Source organism: Sminthopsis crassicaudata, chromosome 4 (genome assembly GCF_048593235.1).
Source record: "Sminthopsis crassicaudata isolate SCR6 chromosome 4, ASM4859323v1, whole genome shotgun sequence".
In the NCBI taxonomy this organism is placed as follows: Eukaryota; Metazoa; Chordata; class Mammalia; order Dasyuromorphia; family Dasyuridae; genus Sminthopsis; species Sminthopsis crassicaudata.
Genome location: NC_133620.1, coordinates 351,670,057 through 351,682,676, shown reverse-complemented (window position 1 = coordinate 351,682,676; position 12,620 = coordinate 351,670,057). Strand labels below are relative to the sequence as shown.

Sequence of the window (12,620 nt, the reverse complement as noted above, 5' to 3'; positions counted from 1 at the left end):
ATGTATATGGAGAGAACCCATAGGAGTTAGATGTTAATTGCCCCTCAAATCATCCAATTATGGATAATTCATGCTGATCTAGCAGATATCATTTTTCTCAGACAGAATTCAAAGAGAAACACCCCTACTCATTGTATATAAAACTCACAGAAGCCATCTAAACTAAGCAGTCTCTCCACTTTGACTAACTACCCCACAAACAAATTGAGCTCTTTCTTCAAAGGCCATGTCTCTTCGGATTTCTAGTGGACCCAGGCGCATTTGCTCCTGGTCTGGAACTGGCTCGGTCAGAATACCCAATGGTAGCACTAGCTTTGGGAATAATAGCCTGTGTGGTGGCTCTATTATAGGAGGTGGAAACTTACCTGGTGGAGGTTATGGAAGCTGCTTCGGGGGGAGCTCAGGGGGATCCCCCAATGGGAACCCTGTTAGTGGTAGCTTTGGAAGTGCTTCTTGTGCTGGTTTTGTGGGGAACGAAGGCCTCCTCTCTGGCAATGAGAAGGTTACCATGCAGAACCTTAATGACCGCTTGGCTTCTTACTTGGACAATGTGAGAGCTCTGGAGGAGGCCAATTCTGAGCTAGAGCAAAAAATTAAAGGGTGGTATGAGAAATTTGGTCCTGGTTCTTGCCGTGGCCTAGATCATGACTATAGCAGATATCAACTGACGATTGAAGAGCTTAAGAATAAGGTAAGAAATCTAGGGGAAGGAGGGGAAAATCTGAAACACAAGGCTATGCAATCAATGTTGAAAAATTATCCATCCATGTTTTGAAAATAAGAAGTTTTTTAAAAATTTGAAAAATTAAGATTAAAAAAAGAATAAGGTAAGAAATCCCAAATTCGAAAGAATTCCAAGTATGTTTTGTCTTGCTGTTATGAATGTCCCAGCAAAATCTCTATGATAATGTGAGATGTAAAGTTCTAATACTTGTCATGTATGGTACATTGCTATAATTAATTTTAATTGGCAATCCCTATTCTTTTAAGTCATAGGCATTTCAAGAGTTTCAGTGTTATTAAAACTAATCAATGCCATTTTTCGTTTTGTTCTTGTATCCCCAGGCCCTGTGATAGTGACTTGCATGTGGTAGGCACTTAGTAAATGTTCATTGCATTAAACTGGATGCTTCCAGTTCAATTATGTAGTCTCACTTTGAACATTTTCAGCTAAGGTGAGATAGCTTGGATAAGAAGAAAGAGTGCTGAGTTTAGAATCAGGAAAACTGGATCTATCGATTATTTTCTCTGAGACTCAGTTTCCTTAACTGTAAAAAGAAAGAAAGTCTTCTCCAAAGAGTTCTAATGTCCTTTTCAGTTCTAAATTCTCTGATCTTAGAATTTATTTGATATAGTAATATTTATTAGAGCTGGACTTGGAATTAGAATCCCAAGATTGTTAATTTACTGGCTATAAGACCATGGATGAACCTCTTTATTTCTCACTCAAAAAATAAAATGAATAATATGGAATAGATAACTTAAGTGGAATCCAGATTGACATCTGTGATCTTGAGCGAAATAAAACTATACCAAAACTTTCTTTTAAAGTTGAAAACAATCTAGTTGCTTTTTAAGAAAGCTCTTCATTTAGCTTTGTATCACATTTGGTCTTGTGAAATGAGATTTTGGCTTGTAAAGGCATGTTAAAAGTTTCTCTCTCTTTTGATTTGTTCTAGCTTATCTCTTCTACCACAAGCAATGCTAATGTTGTTCTGCAGATTGACAATGCCAGACTGGCTGCAGATGATTTCCGTCTGAAGTAAGGAGTATACAATAATGCTAGCAACAATGTTTATGGAAGAAATGTTTCTTTCTATTTCTGAGAAGCTACACAGTACAGTGGAAAGAGTGTTAGACTTTGAGTCAGACAAACTTGAATTTGAATATTGCCTCAGATCCATACTACCTACGTGACACTGTTCTACTTGTTTAAACTTAGCATCAGTTTCCTCATCTGTAAAATGGGGATAATAACAACATCTCTCTCCCTGGATTCCTGAAGTGATCAAATAAGATAATACCTATAAAACACTTTGCAAAACACACATTGCTATATAAATACTAGTTATTATTATTTCTTTGATTGAATGTTTCAATATCCAATAAATTAAGAGGGATGACAAGAAAGAACAACAAAAATGTGGAAAGGGGATTCATATTGTAATACTACCAACCAAAATCAGGATTATAAAATAGTTAAATTTTGAACAAAATACAACCTATGATATAAAAAAGAGGACAGGAAAGGAAAGGAAAAATGAGACAGAAAAAGCTTGAATGGGTTTTTGGAACTTTACTCCAGTGAAATAATTTGAAAGTGATATTACTGTGAATAAGATACATGTAACTCTAGGGCCTAGCAAAGTGTCTAGCATTTAGTAAATGTTTGTTAATTGATTTATAGATAGAATTATTAAAAATTTTCTTTATGCTTTTTAAGTTTATCAAAGATCTAGTTGTTAGAGCCATAACTATGATAGAGTAACTGGGACTTTTCTCCAGGGAGCTGAATTGAAACATTGTCAGATTTGGAGAATACCTACAGTATTTACAGGCAACTGGGTAGAACAGTGGATAGAGCACTATGAAGACTCATCTTCCGGAGTTCAAATCTGGCCTCAGATATTTACTAGCCATGTAACCTTGGGCAAGTCAACTAACCTGTTTGCTTCAATTTTCTCAACTATAAAATGAGTTGGAGAAGGAAATAGCAAACTATTCCAGTATCTTTGCAAAGAAAACCCAAACATGAGGTCACAAAGAGTTGGACATGACAGAAACAACTAAATGATAAGAGGGTATTTGGCTCTCTTTAGCAACATAAACACAAAAGCATTTCATTAAATAAAAGCTACCAAAAGTTGACTTGGAATAATAGTGAAGCATTTATTAAGGATTTACTATTTGCCCAGGCACTGTGCAAAAATGAGCTCTACCTCTATTTTGCCCTGCTTTTTCCTTCTCATAGGAACATAAGCTCCCTGGGGAAAGGGGGGGGGCAGCTAGGTGGCGCAGTGGATAGAGCACCAGCCTTGAATTCAGGAGGACCCGAGTTCAAATCTGGTCTCAGACACTTAACACTTCCTAGCTGTGTGACCCTGGGCAAGTCACTTAACCCAGCCTCAAAAAAAAAAAAAAAAAGGAACATAAGCTCCCAACCAGTGGTCTCATATTGGTATCCTAAGGGGTAAGTGAGAGTTCTCAGTCTTACCCCACGCACCACTGAGACCACATTTTATAGCACTTGTCATAAAAACAGTTTGTGGTACTAATAATAACTTTCCAGAGGAAATTATTATTAATAATGTATGTATATATATAATTCATATTTTAATTATTTGTTAATAATAATTGCACAAAAGAAATTATTCCTAGTTATATCCTGACTTAGTTTAATTTTAACTTAAAGGAAATTTGGTTTTATTTTTGTCTTACCTTATGCCTTGACCTGAAAATCAATGCAATGTTCTCTAAGGTTTGAAAATGAGCTGGCTTTTCATCAAAGTGTTGAGGCAGATATCAATGGTCTACGTAGAGTCCTGGATGAATTGACACTCTGCAGAACAGACCTGGAAATCCAATATGAAACTATGAATGAGGAACTTACTTACCTCAAGAAGAACCACGAAGAGGTAGGAGTAAACTAAAGCCCCACACCTTCTTTAGTCAACTAACTTCTCCTTTGGTCAGTTAAAAACATAATAATCATGCAGGCCTCCCCTTTATACCAAATTATTTCTCCCACCTTTAATGCACAGATTCTGGGTCAGAGTATTCTTAAAAGCTCTCCATGGCACAGTACATGACACAGACATAACAGAGACAAGACAAAAAGAGTTCTTGATGTCAAAGAGCTTACAATCAACCAGGAATATTAAAATAGAAATAGAAATCTATATAGGACAATTTAAAGAGAAAAAAGTGATAATACAATGTTCTTATGGATGATATCTTATGGATAATCTTATGGATTGATAGATTAATAGACTTTTAGACAGTAAAATCTGGATTCAAATCCAGCCAAAGACTCCTTTGTAGTCATTTAATCCCTCTGGGCTTCAGTTTCTTCATCTATAAAATTATAGGGTTGATTTTTAATGTCTCTTCCAGCTCTAAATTTATAATACTACAACTCAAAAGAATCATCTCCTATATTCATAGTAACAGTTTCTGTTCTGGCCAGAAACTCTAAAGGTTTTCCCATTCCAGATTGACTCTGTTATGAAGACAAACTAGACCATCCATTGTCTCAATTTTTAAGTAGCCTTTAGTAATTGAATTTACATTGTCTCAGGCAAACTGAGATCTGGTAAAGATCTTTTAAAAGGCCAAGATCTCTTAATGCATCCAGAACCATTACCAGTTGTGTTATGTTATGACTGTTCACCAGTGAATCTTGAGAGAGAGAGGCTGATGACTTTGTACAGCCTTCCCTCATTTAAATACAATTCACTTGCAAGTCAAGGTATCTCCCTCCTGATATCATTTGGTCTAATCTTCAATAATGAGCCAGCAGCAACAACATAGATCTGGGAAAATGTGTTAGCCATTTTTGTGGTAAAAGGAGAAGAATATTGGCTGTGGGATCACATCTACCTATGATACCCACTGCCTGTGTAACTGCAGACAAGTCCCAAAAATCACACTATGTTTCAGTCTTTTTCTGTCAAATGAAAAGGTTAGACTAGGAATTTCTGAGATCTCTAGTGCATTGCACCTAATTGTTGCTTAATACATATTTTTGAATGAAACATATTCATTTGGTATTGTTTGTTTAACAGAATCTAGAGTACATTTTATATGGTTTTACCAAAATTAATGTTTAAAATAGGAGGGAAGGAAAAGAGATAGTGACATGTATTAAGCACCTACTATGTGCCAGGCACTGTACTATGTGCTTTACAAAAATATTCTCATTTGATAAGGCCTCACTTAGTCTTAAACATAATCTAATCCAATTTCCTCATTTTATATAGGAAAAATTCAAGATCTAGAGAAGCTCAATATCTTGCCCAATGTAATTAATGTCAATGTTGAATTCAAATCCAGATCTTCTCATGCTAAATCCAGCTTGGATTGTATTTGTCTAGCTTGCAAAAGATTCATTCACTTTGCTTATATCTTCTCTAAATTCTTACCTGAAAGTACTTAAAACAATACCCAATGTTCTATAAGCTTTTGATAAACTCTTGGGATCTAACAGTTTTTTTAGTTTTTTTTTTTAGGGGGAGTGTGGTTTTTAAAAAATTTTTAAATCAAACCTATGGTTTCATTGGTATTAGTGAATTTCAATTCCTTTTAAAATTGTTTGTCTATTTATTTGTTTGTTTGTTCGTTTATTTATTTATTTATTTATTGGGGGGGGGAGGGAAGGGAGGTAAGTATGTTTTTGTTTATACATTATATGTGTCCACTATCACCACCACTAGATTATAAATTCCTTGAGGACAGGAGCTGTTTTTTGCCTCCTTTTGTATCCCCAGCATTTAAGCACAGTGCCTAGACATAGTGGACTTTTAATAAATGTTTATTAAATTGAATTGAACTTCCATTCAAGAAATTCATTTGGTTAGAGTACATTGATAAAGAGTTCTTCAATTTAGATTCTTATCAAATTGCCTGGGGCCACTGAGAGATTCAGTGACTATTCTAAGGTCACACTGCAAGACCTGATTCCTAACCCAGGAATCCTTAACTTCTTTGTAACATCAAACCCTTTGACAATTTGGGGAAAAAAAGCCTATAGACGGACCCCTTCTCGGAATAGTCCTTAAAGTGTAAAATAAAGTGCACAGAATTATGAAGAAAATAAATTACTTTGAAATAGCTACCAAAACAATTTTTAAGAAGTTCATGGATTGCTGCATTATACCAAACTATCAACATTTTTAAAAGCAAGAAATCTCATCAAAGAAAGGATTCGGAATGAATTTGAATTCAATTAAAAAAAAAAAAAATCAACCTACAAAACTGATATGGCAGCTCGGTAGATCTCTAAGAATTGGCATCAAACTTCTCCTTGAAAGTCTTCTTGGTGATTTATTTTCAGGAAGTGAAAACCCTCCAGTGCGCTGCAGGTGGGAACGTGAACGTGGAAATGAACGCAGCCCCCGGGGTGGATCTGACCGTTCTGTTGAACAATATGAGGGCCGAGTACGAAGATCTGGCTGAGCAGAATCGCAGGGATGCTGAAGCCTGGTTCAATGAAAAGGTAGGTCTATTACAGCTGATATTCATTACCCGCCTTTTTTTCCGTCCTCACCACTCTGACTTAACCTGTTTTCTGACTCAGAGCGCCACGCTCCAACAGCAAATCTCGGATGATGCTGGAGCCGCCACCTCGGCCAGGAGCGAACTCACAGAAATGAAGAGAACTGTCCAAACCCTGGAGATCGAGCTACAGTCTCTTCTGGCAACGGTGAGTGAGGATTGTGTGGATCAAATGGGTTGAAAATGGAAAGGGAGGAAGGAAGGAAGGAAGGAAGGAAGGAAGGAAGGAAGGAAGGAAGGAAGGAAGGAAGGAAGGAAGGAAGGAAGGAAGGAAGGAAGGAAGGAAGGAAGGAAGGAAGGAAGGAAGGAAGGAAGGAAGGAAGGAAGGAAGGAAGGAAGGAAGGAAGGAAGGAAGGAAGGAAGGAAGGAAGGAAGGAAGGAAGGAAGGAAGGGAGGGAGAGAGGGAGGGAGGGAGGGAGAGAGGGAAGGAGGGAGGGAGGGAGGGAGGGAGGGAGGGAGAGAGGGAGGGAAGAAGGAAGGAAGGGAGGGAGGGAGGGAGGGAGGGAGGGAGGAATGAGAGGAGGGAGGGAGGAATGGGAGGAGGGAGGGAGGAATGGGAGAAGGAAGGAGGAAGAGGTGAAGTAGGTGGAGGGGGAGGGAGGGAGGGAAGAAAGGAGGGAGGGAGGAATGGAAGGAGGGAGGGAAGGGGAGGGAGGAAAGGAGAGAAGGAAGGAGGAAGAGGTGAAGTAGGTGGAGGGGGAGGGAGGGAGGGAAGGAAAGGAGGAAGGGAGGAAGGGAAGGAGGGAAAGAAGGAGGTGTGGAGGGAGGAAAGAAACAGGGGGGTGGGGGAGGGAGGGATAAAAGGAAATTATATTTCTCTCCTTCTTGAAATCATCAAGCATTTTATTCCCAATGAGGACTGAGTGCTCATTTAAAAATAATAACAAATCTACAGTAACAGAAAAATTTCCTGACCTGGAGATCCCCCCCACAAAATTATTGAGGTCAGGGACCTTTTTAGTTATGTCTTTCCAATACCCAACACCCTAGGACAATGCTTAGCACATTATAGGTACATAATAAATGCTTATTGGTCAATTGATTAAAGTTCATGTTATAAAATAATTTCTGCCTCATCCATCAGGCAATTATCAAGCCTGTCTTAAGTGCTTACTACATGCTAAGCAATGTGAATACAAAGACAGAAGTGAAACAGTTCTCCAGCCTCTCACCCCACTCCTAAGAAACTTACATTCTTGGCATGGAAACCATAGCGTGGTATAATGGAAAAAGCATTGCTGTGGATTCTAAAACTGTTTGAGTCACTTACTGCTTCAAATAAGTCACTCAACTTCCCTTGCCTCAGTTTCCTCATTTGTAAAATAATGGAGGTGTACTATATGCCCTGAGACCTATTCTAGCTCTAGCTTTATACTCTTAGGTACATAAAAATATATACAATGCATACAATATATACAAGTCAGTGAGATGTCATAGGGATTATTTTTTAAAATATATTTTAAATAACCATAAATTATATGTGTTCAGCTAAATTTAACTAAGAAATTATGTCATTATTCCTCTAATATGCTATGGTGAATTTTTTATCTAATTTTATAAAATAGTGAGTAAACAGAGATGTGGTTTTATTGATTTAGGGAACTCCTATTGTGAAAATTCCAAATACCAATGAAAATCAGCAATACACATATAACTTAGAAACTTGCTTTGGGCACTAAGTCACTCTACCAGGGTCACACAGCTAGTATTCATTTGGCTCAGATCAATCCTCTCTCCATTGAGCCACATTAGCTGTCCATTAGCAACACAAAAACCAGAAATCAAATCCCATAATGACCAAAGGATGGAAATCATTTAGCCTTAGCCATCTATCTGTTGGCTGTGTCTGAAGAGGCCAGTGTGGAGACACATTTTCCTTTTCACTAAGCTGGAAGAAAAGGAAACATGATATATGGCATTTTTAAGTATTAAACTGCTAACTCTGTCATGTCCATCATCCCAACATTTCTCAGAAAAATGAGCTTGAGACCAAATACACTATGTAGATGGTCCAGGTGTCAATTCACAGAAATGCAGGGCATTAGCATTGAGAGATGACTTTATAAGTGTACATTCAAAAACATTATTCTAAGAAGGCTTCATCTAACTGCAAAAGAAATCCATGACCCAAAAATTAGATTTAGAATCCTTTCCCTAGATCCACTGGGCCAATTTTCACTATCTGACTCATTCCTGACTTTTCTGATTTAATTTTAATCTTAGATATGCCTTTCTCTTGTACTCCCAGAAACACTCACTGGAATGTTCCTTGAATGAGACAGAAGGGAACTATTGTGTGCAGCTGTCACAAATCCAGGCCCAGATTGGAGCTCTGGAGGAACAACTGCAGCAGGTCAGGACTGAAACTGAGGGCCAGAAGCTAGAGTATGAGCAGCTGCTTGATACCAAGATTCGTCTAGAGAAGGAAATTGAGACCTACTGTCGACTGATTGATGGGGATGGAAGGTAAGGAAATCCACTAGAAAATGCAGTTTTTATTCATTTTCATGATCACAAGACTTTAGAAAACAACCAAGTTGTCACCAAATTACCTAAAGAAATGTGAGATTAAGTAATTTGCTCAGGGTCACACAAGTCAGATGTAGGATTGAATGAAATTTTTTCTTACTTTGAGATAAACTCTAGAAACTATATCATGCTACCTCTAATGGTACATTAGACATTCACAAGAATTCTGTTACCTGCCCTTCAGATCAAAATCCTTGTCATTTTCACAAGTTCCTATTTATTAGTTTCTATGTCAACTGATTCTTATTGGATTCATGATTCTCCAATGCATCTTCTCTTTCTTCTTTTCCTTGTCTCTTTTCCTTACTTCTGGCACTCCAATCTGATCAGATAACTTCATTTAATAGCCATTCCTCACTTTAACATAATAACTAGTCTATTCTTCCTAAATAAACATCAAATAGCCCATCCCAAATTCATCTTGACAAGTCTATCTGAAAACTTCCTTCTGACTAATTTGTTTAAAATGAATGAATGAAATTAATTTTAAAAAACATTTACCAAGTGTTTACTATTTGCTAGGTAACATGGTAATAACTGGGATAATAAATACAAACTAGAAAAACAGTCCTTGTGCTCAAGTAGTTTATATTCCAATTAGGAAAGAAAATAAAGGGAAGTTGAAGGGATCTGGGGAAGGATGGTACACAGTACTTCATGGAAGTGGTGTGGAAGTCTGATCTCTCTATAAAAATAAAACTTTGTGCCAAAGGCAGAATCCAGGTTTTGATGAGAAAGAGAATGAGTAAACTTCTTAGAAACTCTGAATAAGATAAAAAGAGAAAGTCTATCTGCCTAAAATAAATCTAGAAAGAATAATTTCATAAATCTCTAAGTACAAAAGTGAATTCACATTTCTATGTGTCTATTTTGTCACTTTCGAATGTTAAGATTCATAAGTGAAAGGCAGTTCTGGTCTTTTAAATAAATGTTCATTTCAGATTAAATGTCATTTAATTTCAGGTTCTAAATAGACAAGCCTTGGTGTCTTCTACAGCAAAACTAGATCTGATTTTGGGTTTTGATGCAAAGTTCACTTGAATTTAAATATTCCTGCTATCACTCCAAGAAGAAAAAGGAAAAAAAAGTCATCTTTCTTTATTTTTACTTTTATAGTTCATGCTCCAAAACAAAAGGCTATGGATCAGGAGTTTCAGGAAATTCAACTAAAGGTATTAAAATGCATTCCTGTTTTTACTGTTTCTTGTAATATTCCAGTTAGCAAAAAGAGAAGAAAGAAAGGAAGAAGGGAGGAGGGAAGGAAGGAAGGAAGGAGGGAAGGAAGGAAGGAAGGAAGGAAGAAAGGAAGGAAGGAAGGAAGGAAGGAAGGAAGGAAGGAAGGAAGGAAGGAAGGAAGGAAGGAAGGAAGGAAGGAAGGAAGGAAGGAAGGAAGGAAGGAAGGAAGGAAGGAAGGAAGGAAGGAAAGAGAAAGATGGAGATGGAGATGGGTAGCTAGATAAACAGGCAGGTAGAGAGATAGAGTATTTTTGCCAAGTACTTTAAATGCTAGGGATCCAAAAACAAGCAAGCAGGACAGTGGCTTGACTTCAAAGAGTTTACATTTTAACAAAGAGAAGACCACACTTGTGGGAAACTGGAAGGGGGAAGGGGAGTAGGAGGATGAGTGGTGTGAAAATTGCTGAGAAATAGCCTCAGGATGAGGAAATGCCTCACACATCAGAAACCAGGGATTCTGATAAGCAGAACTGAAAACTGAGTGCATCTAGGCTTGGGAACAAGATGGGGAGGAGGCAATAGGGGAGGGATTGGGAAGAGGGGGGTGGGGAGTGGGGCCTATATAAAAGCATGGAGATGGAAAAGGGAAGGTTGTACATCTCCTAAAGAACTATCTGTTCTGCTCTTAGAAGCAAGCTTTGTCATCTTAAGTGGAAAAGCATATGGAATAAGTATGTGCCAAACTCCCATTCCACATGTATTATATTATTATTGTTCCACATAAATATGTATGTGTGTGTGTGTGTGTGTGTGTGTGTGTGTGTGTGTGTGTGTGTGTGATTTTACCTTTACAATAGTTCTTGAATACACTCCCCTTCACTTCCCCAACTCCAGGGTACACTCTCATCACCTTACCCTTTGTTTATTATGGCAATAGCCTGCTTATGAATCAGTCTATATTAGTGCAATCTGTCCTCTATTCATCCACTAAAATGAATTTCCTAAAATGCAATTTGACCATGTTACCACACCCTACTCAATAAATTCCAGTAACTCTTGCCTTGGGGAACAAATTAAAAAAAAAAAAAAAAATCCGATGTTGGACTAGGTCCTTCATGACCTGGCTTACCTTTCCAGCTTTCTTACACCTTTCTACTCAACAAGTACTGTTTGATCCAGTGATAGCCTCCTAGCTGTTCTGCAAACAAGATACTCCCATCTCTTGGCTATGGGCACTTTCTCTGACTCTTTGCCCCATGTTGAATGTTCTCCCTTTTCTGCTCTACCTACCAACCTCCCTGGATTCTTTTAAATCCCAGCTAAAATCTGACCTTTTTATAAAAAGTTTTCCCCGTCCCTGCTTATTTTCTGTTATCCTACATAGAACTTGTTTTATATGTTATCCCCCTATGAAATTATAGGCTTTTTGAGGCCAGGGACTGTCTTTTGCCTCTTCTTTTAATCTAGGCTCTTAGTAACTGATACATAATGTAGGAGCTTAATAAATTTTTTGACTGATTAACTGATTTTGCATATGTTTCATTTCTAGATATCTCCAAAACTACACTAGTAAAGACGGTTGTTGAAGAGCTAGATCAGAGGGGCAAGGTTCTCTCAACCCGGGTTCACTCCATTGAAGAAAAGAGTTCTAAGATGAGCAATGGCAAAACAGAACAAAGGATCCCTTTCTAGAGAACCCAGTCAAGAAAGGATTCTAGAAAAATGCATGATTTTAAACATGAGAAGAAAAATAGTTTCTGTTCTTAGTAACTAGTAAAAAAAATCTGTTTCTATTTTTTTTTCTTTTCACAGATAGCAGGTTAAGAAGCAAATATACATCTGTTTTTATTTTTGAGTGTTTTAATCATTTTCTTTAGTGAATCATTTTTGCTATTACTTGTTTATAAATGGGTAGAGGAAGTACTTGGGATGCTTTATTTTCTTTTTGTATTAATATAACAGTGGATATAACTAAACAGAAAGGATAATAAAGCAGGGTTTCTTAAATTTTTTCTACTAAGGATCCCTTTTTCTCAAGAAATTTTTATGTGACCCCAGATATATAGGTATATAAAGTAGGTATAAAAATCAAACATTTATTGGTAATAAAGCCTAAAAATATTATTTTAAAAGAATTCTTTGTTATGCATATAATTTTACCATTTATTAAAATAAATTCAAATTTGCATCCTAATGAGATAACTGTGTTTGCTTATTTTTATATAAAAAATTAAATATTATTGGAATATTTGATCCTTTTACTGTTGCCAAATTTTTCACTATTCCCACATTTAATTATACAATTCCATATGGGGTCACAAGTTTAGGAAACTTTGATATAGAGGTCAGCCAGATGGTACAGTGAATAGAGCACTAAACTCGAAATCAATAAGCCTTCTCTTCATGAGTTCAGATCTGGTCTCAAATATTTACTAGCTATTGACCCTAGGCAAGTCACTTTACCCTATTTGCCTCAGTTCCTCATCTATAAAATGAGTTGGAGAAGGCAATAACAACACATTCCAGTATCTTTGCCAAGAAAACCGGAAACAAGGTTACAAAGAGTTAGACAGGACTGAACAACAACAAAAAAATGTGTAACCAAAGGTAAAAATAATAATAATAGCATATATATAACATCT

General features: G+C 37.0%; 1 protein-coding gene across 1 annotated transcript; it reads left to right on the top strand.

Moving 5' to 3' along the window:
- Window positions 1-226: 226 nt before the first annotated feature.
- Window positions 227-11,715, top strand: LOC141541345 (keratin, type I cytoskeletal 28-like). Its single transcript, XM_074265483.1, has 8 exons — window positions 227-691; window positions 1,680-1,762; window positions 3,479-3,635; window positions 6,053-6,214; window positions 6,296-6,421; window positions 8,522-8,739; window positions 9,919-9,974; window positions 11,528-11,715. Exons 1-8 carry the CDS (start codon window positions 227-229, stop codon window positions 11,668-11,670), a joined length of 1,410 nt encoding a protein of 469 aa, XP_074121584.1. The 3' UTR covers window positions 11,671-11,715.
- The last annotated feature ends 905 nt before the right edge of the window (window positions 11,716-12,620 follow it).

Bases quoted from the DNA above. Each gene is read 5' to 3' on its own strand.
- LOC141541345 (XM_074265483.1), top strand. From the start codon at position 227: ATGTCTCTTCGGATTTCTAGTGGACCCAGGCGCATTTGCTCCTGGTCT. The intron at 692-1,679 runs GTAAGAAATCTA...GATTTGTTCTAG, and splicing joins TTGAAGAGCTTAAGAATAAG to CTTATCTCTTCTACCACAAG. The intron at 8,740-9,918 runs GTAAGGAAATCC...TTACTTTTATAG, and splicing joins CTGATTGATGGGGATGGAAG to TTCATGCTCCAAAACAAAAG.